This window comes from Mycteria americana, chromosome 10 (genome assembly GCF_035582795.1).
Source record: "Mycteria americana isolate JAX WOST 10 ecotype Jacksonville Zoo and Gardens chromosome 10, USCA_MyAme_1.0, whole genome shotgun sequence".
NCBI lineage: Eukaryota > Metazoa > Chordata > Aves > Ciconiiformes > Ciconiidae > Mycteria > Mycteria americana.
The window spans coordinates 13,211,992-13,230,890 of record NC_134374.1 but is presented as its reverse complement, the minus strand read 5'-3'; the positions used below and the strand labels follow the sequence as shown (position 1 = coordinate 13,230,890).

General features: G+C 62.9%; 1 protein-coding gene across 3 annotated transcripts; it reads right to left on the bottom strand.

The window, feature by feature from the left end:
• Nucleotides 1-10,729: 10,729 nt before the first annotated feature.
• On the bottom strand, nt 10,730-16,945 carry LOC142415039 (uncharacterized). Of its 3 annotated transcripts, none has more exons than XM_075512983.1 (7): nt 16,815-16,945; nt 16,237-16,357; nt 15,234-15,409; nt 13,987-14,165; nt 13,349-13,502; nt 12,915-13,039; nt 10,730-11,852 (listed from the first exon to the last, which is right to left on the bottom strand). In XM_075512983.1, exons 1-7 carry the CDS (start codon nt 16,867-16,869, stop codon nt 11,052-11,054), a joined length of 1,611 nt encoding a protein of 536 aa, XP_075369098.1. In that variant the 5' UTR covers nt 16,870-16,945; the 3' UTR covers nt 10,730-11,051. The 3 variants fall into 3 exon arrangements, with proteins under 3 accessions (XP_075369098.1, XP_075369099.1, XP_075369100.1); XM_075512984.1 differs by having other exon boundaries at nt 10,730-11,849; XM_075512985.1 differs by lacking the exon at nt 16,237-16,357.
• Between the last annotated feature and the right edge of the window lie 1,954 nt (nt 16,946-18,899).

Genomic DNA, 18,899 nt, shown 5'->3' with positions numbered 1-18,899 from the left:
GCCCACGGGAGACCCCCGCCCAGCAGCATCTCCCCTGGGCTGCCTTCCCCTAGGCACCCCCACTCACCAAGCGGTCGCGGACGTCCTCCTGGAGAGAGCTTTTATTTCCTGAAAAAAAAAAAAAAAAGAAACACCATGAGCACGCAGGGGCTATGGGTCCAGCACGGGGGGCAGGAGCCAAGGGAGGATACGTCAGAAGGAGAGGGGACGCAGCACCGTCGCCTGCTTCTCTCCATGCTCCCCTGGGAGCACCTGACCTGCAGCACTCCTTCGTCCTGGATGCAACCCTTCAGCTCTTCAAAGAGCATCCTAGGGCCTGCCTCCCTCCACGTGTACCCCCACACCAACCCCATCCTTGGGTCCCGTGCACCTGGAGCTCTGGGACTCACCCTTGCTACGAGCTGCTTTCTGGTCATGGCTCGCTCCTTCCCCCGGTGCAGACAGAGCCTCTTGCAGGCTCCTGGATGGCTGGAGCCCTGCTGGAGGCTTGCTGTCAGCCACGAAGCCAACTGCACCATCAGCCGGGTTAAAATCCATCGACATAAGGTCTGGGTTGAATGGGGAGACAGCGTCAAGGACAAAGCGGCTCATCTGAGCTGCGCTTGTTCCTTGGACGGTGGGACGGAGAGCCTGAGCGCGGTCTACAGATCCTGAGAATGACAGGCAGGCTGTTTGGGGGGGACTAGGGTTTGTCTCCTCGCCTGGCCACGCGTGCCAGCCTGGGCTGGGAGTCAAAACGCTGGCCGTGGCCCTGGAGGTGTGGCCTCAGTAGTGCTGAGCAGAGGGGAAGGATCCCCTCCCTCGACCTGCGGTGACGCTCCTCCTCATGCAGCCCAGGACGCCGTCGGCCGCCTTTGCCGCAAGGGCGCGTTGCTGGCTCGTGGTCAACTTGGTGTTGACCAGGACGGCCCTGGTGTGTGCTGGTGCGCGGGGTTGTTCCTCCCGGGGCAGGACTCGGCACCTCTTGCTGGAGCGCACAAGGTCCCTCTCGGCCCGTCTCTCCAGCCTGCCCGGGCCCCTCAGGATAGCAGCATGACGCTCTGGCGTTACCAGCCGCTCCTCCCAGCTTCGCACCAGCTGCAGACTTGCTGAGGGTGCACGCTGTCCCGTCATCCAGGTCATTAATGAAGATGTTAAACAGACCCGTCCCCAGTACCTCAGTACCTCAGGATGCCCCACCAGTGACTGGCCTCCAGCCGGGCTTTGTGCCACAGATCACAGCCCTCCGCTCAGCCAGTTTTCAACCCACCTCACTGTCCACGAATCTAACCCGGACTGGGTCACCTTGTCTATGAGGATGCTATGGGACGCAGTGCCAAAAGCCGAGGCAAACGACGTCCGCTGCCCGGCGTTGCCTTCAGCGTGGCCGCGACAGGCAGGTGGAGGAGGTCCCCATTAGCTACCGGGGTCCCCCCTGCCACAAAAGACCCTTCTGAGGGCAGCGCCGCAGCACCCCTTCCCGCCCTCCCTTAGCCGGGCTGCTGCACCGGTGGGAGCTGCAAAGGGTTGAGTCCAGACCCCCGTTATCCCGGTAACGCCTCAGGTAGGTGCAAGCAGAAATCCTGCCCGGGCGAGTCCGTCCCATGGCCTGTCTGCGTCGCTCTGAGGAAAGGGATAGCCTAAGGTTACCACAAAAACAAACATTAGGCGCATGGCTACGACTAAGGCAACAAGTCCCTGGCTGTCTGACCGTGTTTAACTGGAAACCAGCTGGTGTGTCGGGGACTTTCCAGCATCTCACCCTTCGACCCATCCCTCCTCCATGCCTGCCTGCGCACAGCCCCCAGGAAGCTGCCACCAAGCTCCGGCAGCTGAGCGATCCCAGACGCTCGGCCCTGTATTTCCTTTGCCTCAGACACACGGTCAAGCTACTGAAGCTCTGGAAGTCCCCATGAGTCAGCCAAGCGACAGGAGGAGCCCCCGCGCCTGCTCATTTCCCAGAGCCCCAGGCAGCGTGCCACGCTTGCCGGGGCCGCTTGCAGGGGCTGCGCCAGCGGGTCGCGGGGCTGGGTCAGGCTCTCCCTCAGGGCTCAAGCTCTGCCCAAGTGACTTCTTCTCCAGCAGCAGGAAGCCCAGAGCGTCTAAACCGCTGCTTACCCCGCTGTTGGGACTAGCGCGTACGGACCAGGGCCGCGGGGTGGATGCGAACGCGTGCGCCAGCCCCAAGCCCAGCAGATGCCGGCTCTGCCACCTGCGGTCCCCTGGGGCACCGGCCTGCGCGCGGTGACGCGCGGCAGAGCCTCCGGCACACGGTGCGGTCGGCCGGCGTCGCAGCCCCGGGCCTTGCGGCTGTTGGGGGGGCTGGTACCAGCCCTGTGACCGTGAGCAGAGCTCACCCCACCCCAGACCATCCCAGGCCACCCAGCGTGCCCCGCTCGCTCCGCACGTGGGCTGCAATTCCCTCATCTCCAGCTAGGGCGTCGGAAGAACATCAAGTCTAGAGGGATGCTTTGTACCCCCCAGGCTGGCTGATTCCCCGGGCAGCGTTGTCTGTCATCCCGGAGCACCTGGACACATCGCCCAGACTCTGCTCTCGGCAGATCACAACGGCCAAAGCAGTCCCTCTGTTGGGTACAGGATGGTCTTCTGTTGTCCAACCTGGTCACACCAGGAACGGGTTTAACCCTGCTGGATATACACTACTCCTAACAACACTGGGGAAAACCCTCCTCAGGCCAGAAGGTCTTTCTGCCCAAAGAGAAACAGGGGGAAGCCGCGCTGCTGTGCATGCCTGCAGCAGCCAAGCCCCCGTGGAACACCAGGTACGAGCCACGTGGTTTGAGCCACCACTCAGTGCCAGCCATAACGTGGTGCACGGGGAGAAACCCTCCCTGGCTTTCAGGCACGAACACCCAAGTCAGCTGTCCTTACCTTGGGCGCTGTCGCCTTCGGGGTAGACAGGGTAAGCGCTGATGCAGCAAGCCCCCAACAGTAGCGCCAAGGTGACGACCGTCCTCTGGGAAGGCATCTTCTCTCCTTCTCCAAGCCTCGGCCAAGTTCCTAGGAGCCTGTGAGTGAGGGAGTGTGAGGCGGTTCTCTTTTATGTCCTCCAGCTCCCTGCGATCGATACGCTCTCGTCAGGTGGGTTGTCTTCTCTGCTGGGTTGGCCATCCATCCTGATGACAGGAGACGACTGGCCCTGCTCCCCCCCCAGTTCGATCTCTGTCGCTCTTGAGTGAGGATGCTTGATAAATGCTTGGCCGGGTTTGCAGAAGCTCTGCTGTTTACCGTGGCTGTGCTGTGCTGGGGGAGGAAGTGCTACGGAAGGCTGGACAGACCAACCGTGCCTCTGGTGGGGTCTGGAGGAGAATCACAAGAGAACACGGGGGCCAACATTTGGACAAAACACGTGGATCCACACTTCCTTTTTGCATGACCTTCCTCCCCAAGGGTTACCACATGTCTTCTGCTCCTTTCACATCTCATGGCAGCACGAGAGCAGCGGCAAAGCCTTTGGCCACCCGGGCATCCCAAGCTGATTCTCAGTCGGTGCCCTGGTCCCTAATGACAGGACTCGGCAAGTGACAAGGCTCATCCCCTGCAGACGGCAGCGGCCCGAGCTTCCTTGCTGGAACGGCAGTTGACCTTGCTGGGTTCCGAGGAGCCTCTCTCCTGATCCCAGAAGCTGGCAGCGCAATTCCCCCTTCTAGAGAACGCGTCTGTGAGCTCCAGGCAGCCGGTGCAGTGCTAACCCTGCCGGGCTGTGGACGCCCAGGCCAGTAAGTCCCTGCAGACGGACGGGACTCAGGCTGGGCTTCGCAGCAACGTGAACGTGGTGCAATTCAGAGTCAGCGCTGGAGTCTGGGTAGCTTTGGCTTAGAGTTAAATGCCCATTTTTTTCTCTCCGGAAAAAGAGGTAGCCAGTGATGGAGGCCTTGCAGCCAGTGTCCCAAAGCCACATCCATGAGACAGGGTCATGAAAAACGGCTTTCCTGGGAGAAGAACACGGAGGTGGTGCACACTCCTCTCACAAGCTGCGGGAGCAGAGGCAGACCCCAGCCGTTCACTGTGTCAGCAGGGACCTGGCCCAGCTGCCCCGTGCCCGGGTTTCTCCAGTTCCCATTTGAGCCCCCACCTTATTCACAAACTGCACTTTCAAATTACCATCATATCAGCCAACTGGAATGGCTTCTAATTAAATCTCTTTGCCTGGAAGGCTTAATTCGGAGAAACCCAGCTGAAACCGGTCCCTTTGGTGACCTCAGCCAGGCCATCTGTGCTGGGAGCAGCTCGCACCCTTGTTCAGACAGCACCGTGCTTCCTGAAAGCAGCGAGGAGGAGTTCGACAGACACGAAAAGTTTTTAAGCTCTCAGGAGCTGCACATCAATCTTGGGTGTTATTTGTGGGGGAGAGGAGACAGAAAGGTTCGTTCGGTGCCCTTTCCTAGCCCTACCAACCCCGGGGCTCAGCCAGGTGGGGCAATACCTGCTTCAGAGGTACCACGAGGAAAGTTCTTCTCAAACCTTGGTGGGAGATCTATGTTTCTCAATCTCTTGTGTCCTCTCCTCTTGTGGGGTGGGACATTATGGCGCCTTTCCTGAGGAAAATTGGACAGGATGCTTGAGAGCCCGAGCATCTGTTTTTTAGCCAAGAGGCTGACCATGACCCTGCTGAGCACAAAACAGGGAGACAACGGTGTCTGCACGCCCAGGGACAGGCTCCCATTTTTCATAAAGCGGTTGAAGGTGCATTAACCAGAGATCATTACTTCTGTCTGCAAATCCCTGTCTGTCAGGCACAGATCAGACTGGGAGACGGATGAGGTGAAACGTTCATCCATCCCGACTGGGCACGCTGCTCAGCTGGGACCTTTCTCCTAACAGAAATCCACATCTAGCCTGTTTTCCAGCTGCTCCCAGCTGGATGCTGGGTTTCGTTCCACGTAATGAAAAATCCTGGAGGCAGGCTCATCACTTCTGCTGCCAGGACAGGGGCAGGAGGCACAGCCCGGAGAGGGTCGCCACAGGGAGAAAGCACGGAAACCTCCTCCGAACTCACGTGTGCTTCGCGTGAGCCGACGTGCACCCAGCTCAGAGGGCAGCTCTGCCTGTGCCGTGCGTCACCGGGAGCGTGAGCGGTCTCTGCGGGCAGAGAGCTACGGATCAGAGTGCCCAGAGCAGCGCAAGGGGAGCGGGAAGGCGTCGAGCTGGGCCGCCTGGTCCCTTCCTCGTCCACAGACCAGAAATCCCCCGACGTGCGTCAGGAGGATGGGGAGCACAAGGACCGGCCGTATCTCACAGGCCCCGTCCGAGCCCGCCGCTGCCAGGAGCGGGGGTGAGCCGTCGGGCTCCTCCATCCAACATAGGGAGTTCATCCTGTGGAGCAAGGGGACCTGGTGACAGAGCTGGGTGCCACATGGCTCCGTCAGCTTGGCTTCAGCAGGGTGCCCGCGGCACCCGCGAGTGCAGACGCTTGCCGTGCGTCCCCAGACGAGGGCACTCCCACACTGGCGCATGAAGTGGGAACAGTTTTGCTTTGCAGCCTCCCAGCCCCAGAGCTTGGCCCTGGGGGACCTGGGCGTCCCCCTCCCGCTCAGCGCTTGGGCCCCGACCTGCCGAGCCACGGGAAGGCTCCTGCCGGGAGCAATCGCTCAGGGCTGAGCCAAGACCTTCACATCTCCACAGCCTGTCGGCCCTGCAGCCCTCTCCAGGCACGTGCTCCAAACCGTTACGCTTCGTCTCCAGCTTTTGGGGCTTCCGCAGTCCCCACCCACACCCCAGTGGGCTTCTCGGCCAAGCCAAGCGGCTAAGACCACCCATCTCCTGACCCGCTGGCCCAGCACCGTGGGGAAGAGACGCAGCAGGAACTGGCGGCCTGGGTCGCGTCACAGCTCAGACCTGTCAAACCACGAAGACTTTTTGGGCTGAAGGCTGGGGTCCGGCAGGACAGCTCTGACGCTGCTGCTCCCCGCCACTCCGGGGACCCACCGGGAGCTACAGAGCCACCGCGAGGCACCTTGCACGGGGGGGGCTGGATAACGCGGCCTCGCTCAGCGAGCCTGGGGGCCCACGGTCCCGGGTCCCTTGCCAGATACGCAGGCGCGTGCCAGACAGCGCTTGGGACGGCTGCAAGGACTTGGGGTGGCTCTGGGCTGTCCCCGAGCGCTGGCAGGGCGGCTGCGGTGACAGGCAGGGCGGAGAGCGGGCAGAGCAGGGCGGGCACAGGGCCGCGGCAGATCCCGGGGGTGGGCTGCAGCCCGAGACGCTGCTCTCTGCGTCTCTGCGTCTCTGCCTCCCCTGGCTTTCAAAGGCAAACAGGGATCTTCCTTCGTTCTGGCAGCCTGCAAAAATATTAGAGCTTAATTTTTCCCCGTCATTTCAGGAGCTGCCATCTCCCTCGTGTTTGTTAGGTGCTATGTTTCCTATGCGGCGGCTGCAAAAGTCCCATTAGCCCCCGCATAGCAATTTTCCGCTCTCCCATACTTTTATAGGCTGGCACTTCAGCTCTCTGAGAATTAGTAATAAGAAATACCCTCTTGCATAGTCCTAGAACTGCCGTTTCTAATAAAGAGCTGTTTTCAGCTGCATTCCTCTCATTGCTTTGATCTGGTACCGGCAGAAGCTGAAAACACCGCCAACAGCACGGAGAGCAGCCAGGAATGAACCTATCGATCACGGTGAGTCAGAGCTTTCACAAACCTCCGCACCAAATACCTCCAGGCACGGCCTTGTGGCCGTGGGCCTGAGGCCAGCATGGGAAACAGCGGCCGACCTCCGAGATGACGGGCGCTGTGGGGCTGGGCTGGATGCCCGAGGACCCATGGCTGGCTCACCCATCCCCAGGCTGCGGAGGGAGCGCGGGACGCCTGCCAGCACAAGGTGGAAGCCAGGGGCACGCGCGCGCCTGAGCACTGCAGCAGTGATGGAGGGGCCCGGCCGGGCGTCCCGCCGCACGGGCTCGGCTGGGGCTGGGGGCCTGCCCCCGGACCCGGCTCCATCCTCCAGCGCAGCCCCGTCCCGCTCAACGCGTATCGCCTGGCCAGGCGGACCGGAGCGGGGTGTAATCCGGGTGTAATCCGGGGTGTAATCCACCCAGACCCCGAGCTGTGCAAGGTGGGGGCAGGTCTCTGTTGAGGCGTGCCAGGACCTCACCCCACAAGCGCAAGCACAGCGAGCACCCCACCTTCTCGCTGTGGCTCTGCAGAGCCCCACACGCCGCTCGCACCTCTGAGGTGAAGCAAAAAACCCCCTCTCGCATCCACTCGGAAACTTCAGCTGCTAAAATGCCACCTTGAAATGTCACGAGCCGTTTGCCTTTTTCCACTCTGCACGAACATCTCTGTTTCAGACAGAACAGGGACATCTCAGCTGCTCCAACCACCCCCTGGGCCGGGGTGAGTCCCCGCTGCCGGTGAGTAACTCGCCTGAATCACCTGCGGGAATCCCAGCACCATCGCCCTGCCAAAACTCAGAAAAGAGCTGGTTTTCTTTTGATCTTTAAAGACCTGGCAGGCTGTTATAAAAGCACCAGCTGTGCCCCGGCACCAGCCCAACACTCAACAGTGAGGCGGCCGTGGGAGCCGGCTCAGTCCCACCGCGCTGGGCCAGCGCCTCCCAGCAAACAGCCCGGGTCTCGGCCGGTGCAGCGCAGGCTGGACCGGCACGATGCGCGGCCCTTGCTCGGCCTGGAGGACCCCAGGCTCAGGATGCGGCTGCTTCCCCGAGTCTAACGGCACAAACAACAGGACAGCTTTGGCCCATGCTCCTGTCGAATGGTTCCTCGCAAATGCCCTGCCACCACGCAATGACCTTCAGGAGCGGTCGTGGGGCTGCTCCAGCCCCACTGGCCCTGCTGGGGATGAGGCGGTCAGTCGGCCAGGGCTCCGCACGCCTGGGGACGGTGACCTTGAGACGCATTGGAGACTATGAAGCACAAAGGGGACGGTGGCCGGACGCCACAATGAACGACGGGAAGAGAGCAAGCCCTTGGCATGTCATCACTTGGAGCACAAGGCTGATGGGGAGCGGCTGAGGGACCTGGGGTTGTTCAGTCTGGAGAAGCGGAGGCTGAGGGGAGACCTCATGGCTCTCTACAACTGCCTGAAAGGAGGCTGTAGAGAGGTGGGGTCGGTCTCTTCTCCCAGGTAACAAGTGATAAGACAAGAGGAAATGGCCTCCAGTTGCGCCAGGAGAGGTTTAGACTGGGTATGAGGAAAAATTTCTTTACTGAAAGGGTGGTCGAGCACTGGAAGGGGCTGCCCAGAGAGGTGGTGGAGTCCCCATCCCTGGAGGAGTTCAAAAAACGTGTAGACGTGGCACTTTGGGACACGGTTCAGTAGGCACGGAGGTGTTGGGTTGGACTAGATGATCTTAGAGGTCTTTTCCAACGTTAACGATTCTATGGTTCTATGATCTCTGTTCACTCCTAAACCACGGCCCCAACCTCCTTGTCTTGCTGGCCAAACACTCCCATCACCAAGGGCAGTCCAGGACTGCTGCGGGATGCTCAGGGCCGTGCAGTCTCCACCTTCAGACGTTTTCAAGGCCAGACTGGAAAAGGCCTGATCAACTTCGGCTGGCTCCAGGTTGCTGACCCTACTCTAAGCAGGAGGAGATTGCTCCCAAGGCTCCCTTCCAACCCGGACCTGCTGCGTGGGGACACGGCCCCGCTTTTACTGAGCTCGCTGCCTGCAGCCAGCGTCCTGGCACTAAGAACGCGCCTGCCTTTCTGCACAGCTGCAGCTCCGCACTGCTTCAAACCTCAGCTCGCGGTGCAAAGCCTGCATCTCCTGAACACCACCCGCGAGGAGACAGCTTGGCATTACCCGTATCCGGGTGAACGACGCGCAGATGCGTGCTCCCTGGTGCAGATGTAAATGGCTTTTAGGGCTCATCCCAGCTGTGATACCGGCCGGCTGCAAACGCTCACGTTGCCGAGACTGTTGCGCGGACACACGCGTGGCCGAAGGCAAGGCAGCGGTCCAGCTCTGAAAGAGCTCAGCACTCCAATACCGGGCATAACGAACGTAGTTTGTGAGACCAGACCAACAGCATCAAGAGGGTAGGCTAGGAGAGGGACTGAAGGCAGATGCGGAGAGCTGTGGGGAGAGAGGGAACAAGCTGTTCCCTGGGGAGCAGGGCAGGAAACCGCAACGTGAAAAGTGCGATGCGTCCTCGGGGAAACCATTAGTGGAGAAAATTGACCATTTGCGGGGAAAGAGCAGGGTCCCCGCTCCCAGAGGTCTTGAAACAGAAGCAGGACACACATCAACCACCGTGAGGAGATCAACCACCACGGGGTTCCTGTTCACCCGCTGGAAGGGCGGCGCGGCCGTGGGGCCACAGAGGAGGAAAAGCAGACACGCGGTTTTGGCTCCGTGAGCTTTGGCAGAGCACTCACAACTATAGATCAAATGCCTCAAAAAGCTTCAAGTTAAAAAGAATAAGAATTGGGATGGCGTGAGGGAAGGGCAGCAAGGAACATTTCGCTCGAGAATTTACAGATTGCAGTGTTTTGGCTGCTGTGTTTGCCTCAAAACTGAGGCTCCTCTGAAGTCTGCCTGATTTTAGCATGGGGGAATTCTTCCAGCTTGGCCTTTGTTTGCTTTCTAAACACCTGAAAATTAAAAAGACCATTCACGTGACCCAAAATGATGGCAGACAGCTGTGCCCCAAATTTTCATCTTATTAAAAAGAGAAAGTGAAACAAATTGAAGAAAATCAGGCTCTTGTTTCAGCTGAGCCTGAGAGGCAAATAGCATGCGGGTAACACGTGTGTTCCTTCAAGCAGCTCTTGGGACCGTCTCTCTCCTTGTGTTTCGAAGTTCAGCTCGATCTGTTTAACAGACCACACGTCCTCACATCATCACTAAAGAGGCTTTGCTAGCGAGATACACAAAGCACGGCTGCCGGCTCTGAAGCAGAGACAAAGCTGTCCCGGCAGCATCGCTGCCCGAGGAGAGGACGCTGCTTTGCCCTGCTTCCGCAGCGCTCGAACGCTCTCCGGCTGGGCCGGCCGCGGTGGCAGGGCGGAGGAAGGCTGGCGGCCTGGCAGCGCCAGGGCAGAGCCACCCCCGAGGCTGCAGGGCCGGGCTGCCAGGGACGGCGCGGGGGCTGGGGGGGCAGCGGCCCCGTGCACCCCGCTTTACCCAGAAGCTCCCCAAGGCTGGCAGCGCTGTCCCCTCCGCCCCCTCCGCCAGATGCCTGGGTGCTGGACACCGATTTCTCACCTGTTCCCGAATCCGGATTAAATCTTGCGAGTCCAGCAGCCTGGATTCGTCCCTCGGAGCTGGAATGCACCCATCCCAGCCTGCGGCAAGCACAGCGCTGCCCGGCACCGGGGAGGGCTTCCCCTCGCCGCCGTGGCCGCAGGCACGGCCTCACAAGCGTCCCGGAGAGACAGCCGCGGGGCAGGGCTTCTCAGAAGCGGATTGCCCCAGTGCTGGCAGGAGGAATAATAAAATATCCAGCGGTTGCTGAAGAGCCAGCCTCTTCCCACACGACAGCAACATGCAGACCAGCCGCGGGTACAACTTTTTCCCAGGCAAACCCCAAGTTTTCCTAGCGCCTTTCCCAGGTGCTGGGCAGGCAGGGCAGCGCTGGGTCTGTAACACAGAAAGAGTAAGCACAGAAGCCAGTTTTCCATAATAAATTAGTGTTTTTTAAATAACAGCTCCAGTGCACAATCAGTATTTCCAGACAAGTGAAAAAAAAAACCAAAACATCCTCTTTCATTAAAGAGGTTTATAAATACACACATGAGTATATACATAAATTTGCATGAGGACATATACCGTACACACACAAACAGATGGATAAATAGATAAAAGTTTTGCGGCTCCGACTTTGCGTAGGTATCGCTTATGCTTTGGTTCAAGAGCACCAAAACCACAGAGGGAAGCTCGGAAGATACTGACCTCGTCCCTCCACGGCAGCCGCGCCGGAGCGTGCCCGCGCCTGCCCGCGCAGGAGCCTGCCGCGGTCCTGTCCCCAGCAAGGCACGGGCAGGTCCGAGCAGGCAGCCGCTGCGGCTGGGGCAGCTCCGGGCAGCGCCCGAGCTCTGCTCCACACCGTGACCTGGGTCCCGGCAGCTGCTGGCGTGCCCCTGCCCGCTACGGCTCCCCGCCAGCCGGGGGACGCGGCTCGTAGCCCGAGAAGGCGGCTGCCCTCAGGATGTCGGGGGGCCGCCGGGGCCGCCGGCAGGGGCTGGGGACGGGGCCGCCCGGTGCCGCCTGCTCCAAGTCGCCCTGCTGAACGGTGCGGTCACCCGGCTGTGGCTCAGTCCCACGGCCATGCAGGGGCTGGAGGGCACGGACGAGCTGCCCTCCATCCTCCTCCTCGCTGGCCGGCAGCTTCACGGAGCTGAGCGGTACCCAGTGCCCTGCCATGCCAAGGCTCTCCCGCAGGTCCTCCTGGCTGAAGCTCCTGCCCGGTGCGGGCAGAGGAAGGCAGCTGCCTGCTCCCAGGGCTGGGCCCTGGCATTCAGAATAAAGCAGGAGGTGCAGGGAGAGCCACGTCTCGGACGTCCGGTAGTCCCCATCACCGGTGTAGCTGTCCCTGGTCAGCGCCACCGGCAGCGGCTGCTCCAGCACATCATCCCCATCACGCACCTCCCCATCCTCCTCCGGCCGCAGCGAGACCCGGGAGCCCGAGGCATGCCCCGGCTGGCTGCGCGTGCAGGACGGGCCCCTTCCCTCGTGGCGGTCTGGCCCAAACCCATTGGCGCAGTAGCCACTCGTGTCCTGGGAAAGGCTTTCTCTGAGGAGCAGCTGGACCGTGGGCCTCGCCTGCTCGGCCGCAGGCAGCCCGCGGGAGGGGAGCACGGTCGGCAGGAGCAGGGCGAGCGCGTCCTCCTGGAGCTCAAGGATGGGCACCCTGATGGTCACGCTCAGCTCCCTGTTCAGAAGAGCCTGCTGGGGAACGAGCGGCGCGGCAGTCAGCCTCAGCCGGCTGAAACCTCCGCCAGCCCGGGGAGATGAACCGTGCACCCCGGGGAAGGGAACGGTCCCGGGCAGCCCGTCTGCCGTGCTCACGCCTGCGAGAAGTGCCGGCAGGGCTCTGCTCGCTACGGGACAGGGGCTCTGGTGCCGGGGGACGGTCACAGCAGCTATCGCGCTGCTGCCGTTCAAGCTACGCCCCAGCTGCCAGAGGCTGATGGAAGAGCTCTCGCCTGCTCAGGGACGCAAGCAATCCCTGAGCAGAAGCCAAGAAGAACGGGAAAGCAAAGGGCGCTGCGCTGAGCTGGGCCAGGGCAACCGGCGCAGCCTACCACCTCCTCTCCACACCGGCACAGGGGACCTCTTCAGCTTAGCGAGTGGGTTTTGTCCCCAGAATGCTCAAAGGGCTGCTCAGCCCGGGCTGCTGCCACCCCCGGCACCGGGAAACTGGGATGCAGGGGGGAACCGCGACCTGGGGAGAAAGGCTGTCCTGGTGACCGTTTCCACAGGGCTCAGTCCTGCCAACCCAGCACGTGCTTTGCATCAGCTCAGCAGGGCTGCAGTCCTGGGAGCCTCTCCGAGCCTCGGGGCTGCGTTTATCCCAAGGGCGGAGCAGTGAGGGGCTGCATCTCACCCAGGCCAGGCTGTCCCAGGACAGCAGCCCCTCTGGCTGCTCCTCTTCCCCTCTTTCTCCCCTTCGGGCTGTTGTAGATGGACGTGCAGCCGAGCAAAAGCCAACCGCCTAAAGCAGGAGGCTCCTAACAGCGAGGGCTGCGCTCGCAGGCTACGTGCTGCCCGAGACACCCTCCCCCAGCGTGACCCGTGGCCGATCGATGCATCCCACCGGTATCGTCCCCCGCGCAGCAAGGCCTGGGGGTATGGGGGGTCGGACAGCGGGGGAGGCACCTGGGCACCGAGACGGGTTTGGTGGTGCAAGAGGCGGAGGGAAGGAGGTGCTGAGCCCCCTGCAAACGCAGGGGACCCCGGCTCGGCCGTGGCACACGCGGGGCAGGGGCCGGAGGAGGGCGGCTCACTCACCAGCGTTTCCGGGAGGTGCGTCTCCGAGGGGCTGGGGAAGACGTGCAGCTGGACGAAGCAGAGCCCGGCCACGCTCAGCAGCAGGAAGACGCCACTCAGCGCGGCGAGGAGGACCCAGGGAAAGCCTGCCAGGAGGTCACAACAGGCTGAGGGGTGGAAGGACCCCAGCTGGCGTTCCCCCCAGCCCGCCCTGCGCCAGTGCTTCCCCAGAGCCCCCGCGACGGGCGGGGATGTTCAAGGAGGAGATGCGGGGCAAGCCCAGGGCGGATGGCGAGAGAGCATCTCCCCAAGGAAGGTCCCCACAGGGTGTTACTGGGCCACCGACCCTGACCAGAATGACTGCGGGTGAGCGACCCACACCTCTACACGCGTCCGTGCCGCGAGCAGGACCTGAGGCGCAACCGCAGCGGCTGAGCCAGCGAGAGAGCTCCCACCTGCGGGGCCCGCCGGTGTCACCACGCACTGCTCGGCCTCCCGGCTCTGCTCCCTGGCCATGCCCGCGGCCGTCGTCCGGACGCAGTACTGCGTGCTGGGCTTCAGGTACCTGAAGGTGCACGGCGCTTCCTCCCCGTTCCGTTTGCAGGGCACCTGGAAGCAGAGGGGACGGTGGCCAAGGCGGCTGGGGGGGGTCCGCGCACTGCTCCACTCCCCAGTGCGGCCTCGACCCCCCACGTGCCCCACGGCGTGGAGCACAGACCCTCCCTCCCTGCTCCCCAGCACCTCCAGCTCCCCAGCACCCCGTTTCTTCACCCCAGGAGGCGTTCAGGTTCCAGAGCATCTCGTTAAACACCTACTGCACCCTTTCACCTGAACAGAAATTGTTGCAGGTTCTTCTTACTCGTGCAGCGCAGAAGAGGAAGGGGATCTCCTGCCACCCCCAGGCTGCGAGCCCCGAACTGGGAGCGCAAAGCGTCTCACACCCGCTCGCACTGCTGGGCGCGGGCAGGGCCGGGGCCACGCTTCGGGCACAGGCACTACCACACCAGTTCAGCTGGACGCGGGCATCTCTGCTGCACCGGCAAAGCTTCTGCAAGTCCCGCGCCCCCCAAGCCTTGCCCACCCCGCCACGTACTTGCTGGACGAGCGTGTCCCCTTCGTACAGACTCAGCCAGTACCACAGCTTCAGCAGCACTTGGTCGACTGGCTCGTAAGAGCCGCTTTGGCTTTGGTAGGGAGTGAGCGGCACGATGACATTGACGCTGAGGCTGTGACCCTGGAGCAGCCAGGACAACTTGGGGGGGCCCACAATTGCTGTAGGGAGGGGAAAGAAAAAATGGGGGAGGAAGATTAAGCCCTGCAAAACAGAAGGCAGGCATCTCGTTTCTCTAGAAATGATGTTTTTCTGTTGGACATCCCACTCCCAGCGCACAGAAACTTCCTCAGGTCTAGCCTGCTGGCACTTTGTGGGGTGGAACCAGCTCTAGAAATGGCAGCCACCCCGTCTTTATGACAGCCAGCGCTGTGACAGCCAGGTGCCTCCTCCGGTCGCACCAACACAGGTCGGGACAGACCTACGAGCACCTCTGGCTGCCTGCTGCTGAGCACTTCATCTCTGAGCCATCAGGCGATGGTCTAGAGACTCGCTGCGGAGTGCAGCAATTGCTCTTTTAGCTAAACGCATCTATTTCCGTGCCAGTTGGATGCAGGGGGAATGAAAAAGGGAACCCAAACAGCCGACGTACACCCCATTTTAGCCACTCGCACGTTCAGTTCATCGCGACAACCCCCTATGAGGTGGGTTAGGGTAAGGTCCTGAAGTTTTTCCTTCCTCCAAAAGACAGCTAGGCTTTGTGGGCAGGACAGCCAGTCTGTGACGGAGAAGAGGCGCGTGCCCGCACCTTGCAAACACGGCAGCCAGGGCAAAGGCAGCGCTGGAGGGGCTACTGCTGCCTTCACCAGCCTGCGCCGGCCCTACCTTGCTCGAACAAAAATGCCCTCACCCAGCATCTCCCAGACCCGTGGCAGGGACGAACAGGGGACGCTTTCAAAGGCAAGCCTGGAGGGGTATCCTCTTTCCTACCCCATCTCGCTGCGTTCTCCAGAGACCCAAATTCTCACAGCTCCTCGGTGGCCTGGGGCCTCCCATCTGTGGTCCTCACCTCACTGTGTCTCCTCCTCTGTCCCCTTGCTCTTCACCCAGCCCTTCTGCAGCAGCTCTGCTCCCATCCCCTTCCTCCGGTCGGGGCTCTTGGCACTTTCCCCACCGGTATCTTCCTACCATTTCCCACCGTACCCCACCAGACCTCTCCAAGGACCCCTCTCCCCACTGGCCCCCCGGGACGAGCAGGAGCCCGGCCGAAGGAGCTCCCTGGTCCTTACTGTCTCTGTACGGCTGCAGCTCGCTGGAATAGGCCCACTTGGACAGCTCGCCTCCGGCCACCGCTCTCACCCTCGCCCAGTAGATATCGTGGATCTTGTCAAAATACAGCTCACACCCCCAGGAGGAGCCGGTGCTGTTCCCCCAGCAGGCATCTGCCTTGGTCCAGCGAGAGGTTCTGCCCATGGAGAAAATGCAGGGATTTCTCCTTTTTGGCACCTTCCTAGCCAAAAAGGAAGGCTGCCTAGCCATCGCCATCCTGTCCGAGTGGAAAGCGTGGGAGAGCACAGACACTGGCCAACAGCGTCCTGGGCTGCATTAGGAAGAGCGTTGCCAGCCAGGCAAGTCCCCGCTCATTGGCGCTGGTGGGACGGCGCCTGGAGCGCCGTGCCCCGACCTGCGCGCTCCGCCACGAGAAAACACACGTCCATGCCGGAGAGAGCCCGCTGAAGGGCCAAAAAGATGACCGAGGGGTTGAGGTATCTGCGGCGTGGGGAGGCTGAGCGAGCGGGGACGGCTTGGCCTCAAAACAAGGCGGCTTAGGGTGGGGGGTCTTATCAACGTGATGGAGCAAAGAAGATGCAGCCGCCTTCTCAGCGGTGCCCAATGGAAGGACAAGAGGCAGCAGGCACAGGCTGAAGTACAGGAAATCCCCTTTAAGCATAAGGGAAAACCAACCCCCAAAACCCAAACCCAGAAGCAACCCCTTTTTTTTGTTTTACTGGGAGCGTGACCGGGAAAGGGAGCAGGTTGCCCAGGCAGGCTGTGGGGGCTCCGTCCTTGAAGGCGGTCAAAAGCCAACATGACACAGCCCTGAGCTGACCCTGCCCGAGCAGGGGCTGGGCGAGCTGGTCTCCAGAGCTCCCTGCCAGCTCTGCCGTTCCGTTACGCTACGACGTGTACCGCCAGTCAATAATCCTCTGGCTCCGGGGGTCCCCGGCAGCCCTCTGCCAGGTTGGCGGGGGGACGAGCCGCCTCCGCCCTCCTCCCCGCCGCCCCACCTACCGTCTCCTCCACTCCACCTGGTACGCGGCACCGCCGGGCGAGCCGGGGTCCGGCTCCCACCGCAGGCGGACGTGGAAGTTTTGCGCCTCCAGCCTCACGTCCCGCGGAGGCAGCGGCGTGCCTGGGGAGGGGGAAGCAGAGGGGCGTCAGGCGGCATCGCCCTGCTCCACGGGGGCCCGCTCCTCGGCCGCTCGCCGCTTGGCCGCGCCGCGCGGGTCTCCTCGCTTCGCGTAGGCGTCGCGGGGCCTCCCCCCGCCCTACGACCCCCAGCTTCGCATAGGCCAACGCCGGCTCCCTGCCAGGCCCAGGCAAGCGCTGGCTGCCAGCGCCGTGCTCAGCATCCACATCCCACGAATCTCTCGCGCGCCCTGGAGCATCCTATCTGCGGTCCCGCAAGAGGCACGGACACCCCGACGCGGTTGCTGGCGACCCTGGGGTTTTCTTTCCCGTCACACCTTGAAGACCACTCGGTCCCCCCCTCCCTGCAGGCACCTTCTGCAGGTCTGAGAGCCGTCCCCGTGCCACTGCAGCCAGGGCCACCCCCCAGCCCGCCGCGGCAGCTCCGGAGCCAGACTTACCCCAGAGCAGGGCGCAGCCGGCCAGGGACAGAAGCAGGCTCAGGGCAGGGCTCATCCTGCTGCGCCCTGTCCATCTGCCCCCGGCTCTACGCTGCCGCGCTGGGGGCCGTGGCGAGAGGACGGGCGTGCTGGAGCTGCTCTGCCGCCCGCAAGCACGACAGGCAGCCGGAACCTGGCATGAGAGAAAACGTTGTTTTCTTTTTTCCCAAAGCCGTGGCCGGTGACACCCGCTGCAGGCACGCCTTGCACGCAGAGGTGGCGTGCCCAGCCGTGGCACGGAGGTGCCCGCTGCCGAGCGGCGGCGGATCCCCGGGGGGGGTCCCCTGGGCGGTCCTGGGGCAGACGCCCCCCGGGGTGGGGTGAAGCAGCAGCGGGGCAGGGACAGCGGGCAGCTGCCACGCTCTGCCACGGCCCCCGCGTGCGCCGCAGGGACCTTCTGCCGCACCCGCCTCTAGCTGGCTCCCCGTGGCGTGCGGTCCCTCCCTGAAGGCAGCGAGAGGCGACTCTGCTGCCGGTGTCACCTTGAGGCGTGGGTCTGAGAACGCTGCCGGCCCGATACTCCCACTGCTCTGGCGGTGACCCAGCCTCGCTGCGGGCATGACTCACACCGGCACAACCGGTGATACCGCCACTGCCGCCGCCGCCACACCTCCGGCCCTCGCGCAGCCTCCGCGGGATGGGGAGGCGTCACGCGTGCCAGCGCGCGCCCGGATGAAACGGGGCACCCCAAGGCGCCCGAGCAGAGAACTCGGTCCGCATGAGCCGCAGCAGAGGCCGGTCCCGTCAGGAACCCGCGTCGCAGCCCTGCGGGGTGCCGGGGCAGCGCGGTGGCACGCGTCCCCCCGCTTCCTCCTCCCTCCCTCCGAAACCTGGGCAGTAGCTCCTTACCTTGGCCTCGCCCCAGCACTCAGCTCCCGTGGAATTTTTAACCCTGCTCTTGCCAGCTACAAGGGTAACTTTGCTCTCTGGGGAGAGACGTGCAAGGGCTTTGCGGCTGCCAGTGCTGACCCCCCGGCTGGGGGGACAGGTCCCCCGGCAGAGCTGGGGAGCCCGGGGCCACCTCCAGAGGCAGACGGGTGGGAGCATCTCCCTGGCTGGCCTGGGCACGCGTAGGGCTGGCTCACTTCCACCCATTGCCTCTTGCTTTTCCCGCTTTACACCGACTCTGCGTTAACGTTACGAGTGCGACCGCCTCGGCAGGCGTGCGTACAATGCCTTCCCCACGTTCTCCTTGCAAGCGTTCAGAGTTGGAAACGAGGAGGAGCAGCCAGCAAGCAGGGATGGGCAGCGGCAAACCATAGGCAAGGGCTCCTAGCCCCGAGGCGAGACCTCCGAAACGCCAGAGCTGAAGCGCAGGCAGGGGGTTTACGCCTCCCCCCTGCCCCGACGCTAGCACGAGCCCCCGGCGTCGCAGCAGGCCCCGGCGAAGGCGGGAGAAGGGGCCCCAGGACCGTTCCCGGGACTGGCGGAGCAGCGAGTCAGCTCCCCCGGAGACCCCGAGACCCGGCTGCCCGCGCGGGCAGAGACGGCCGCTCCCGCCGCGGGAGGAGGCAGCCCGCTGGGGGCCAGCGCGTTTGCAGCCGCGAGGGCGGCGGCAGGATGGTCCCTGCCGACCCCAGCACACCCGGCCCCCCCGGCACCCCTCCCCGCGTTGTGGTTTCTGTGAAAATACGGTTTAGCGGCTAGCCCGTCGGCCGAGACCGCAGAGCTTAAACCCCCTCTCCTCCGCGCACCCCCTCCTTCGCCCGCGTCCCCCCTTGCCGCGCGCTCCCGAAGCGGCAGCGGTCCCCCTCACCTTGGGCCACGCGGTTGCTCATCTGGCCCCTGCGGTAACGGGAACCCGCTGGAGCAAACGCGGCGGCGCCGTCCGCGCCCACCGCGCTCTGTGGAACGCGACCGCCTGCAGCTCAGCAATCCCCCGTTAGGCTCCGAGCGTTCGCTGGAAGCTTCATCAGGGGCTGCCACCGGCCGGGGCGCAGGCTCGCGTCCTCTGTGCCACCGCGCTGGGAGGCTGCGGGAGACGTCCCACGGCACGTGATTTGGCTTTGGTGGTTCGTGCCCTTTTTCTTGGGTCAGGGTTTTTTT

Bases quoted from the DNA above. Each gene is read 5' to 3' on its own strand.
- LOC142415039 (XM_075512983.1), bottom strand. From the start codon at position 16,869: ATGAGCCCTGCCCTGAGCCTGCTTCTGTCCCTGGCCGGCTGCGCCCTG. The intron at 13,040-13,348 runs GTGGGAGCTCTC...ACCTCCTGGCAG, and splicing joins GACACCGGCGGGCCCCGCAG to GCTTTCCCTGGGTCCTCCTC. The intron at 11,853-12,914 runs GTGAGTGAGCCG...CTCGTTCCCCAG, and splicing joins CGCACCTCCCGGAAACGCTG to CAGGCTCTTCTGAACAGGGA.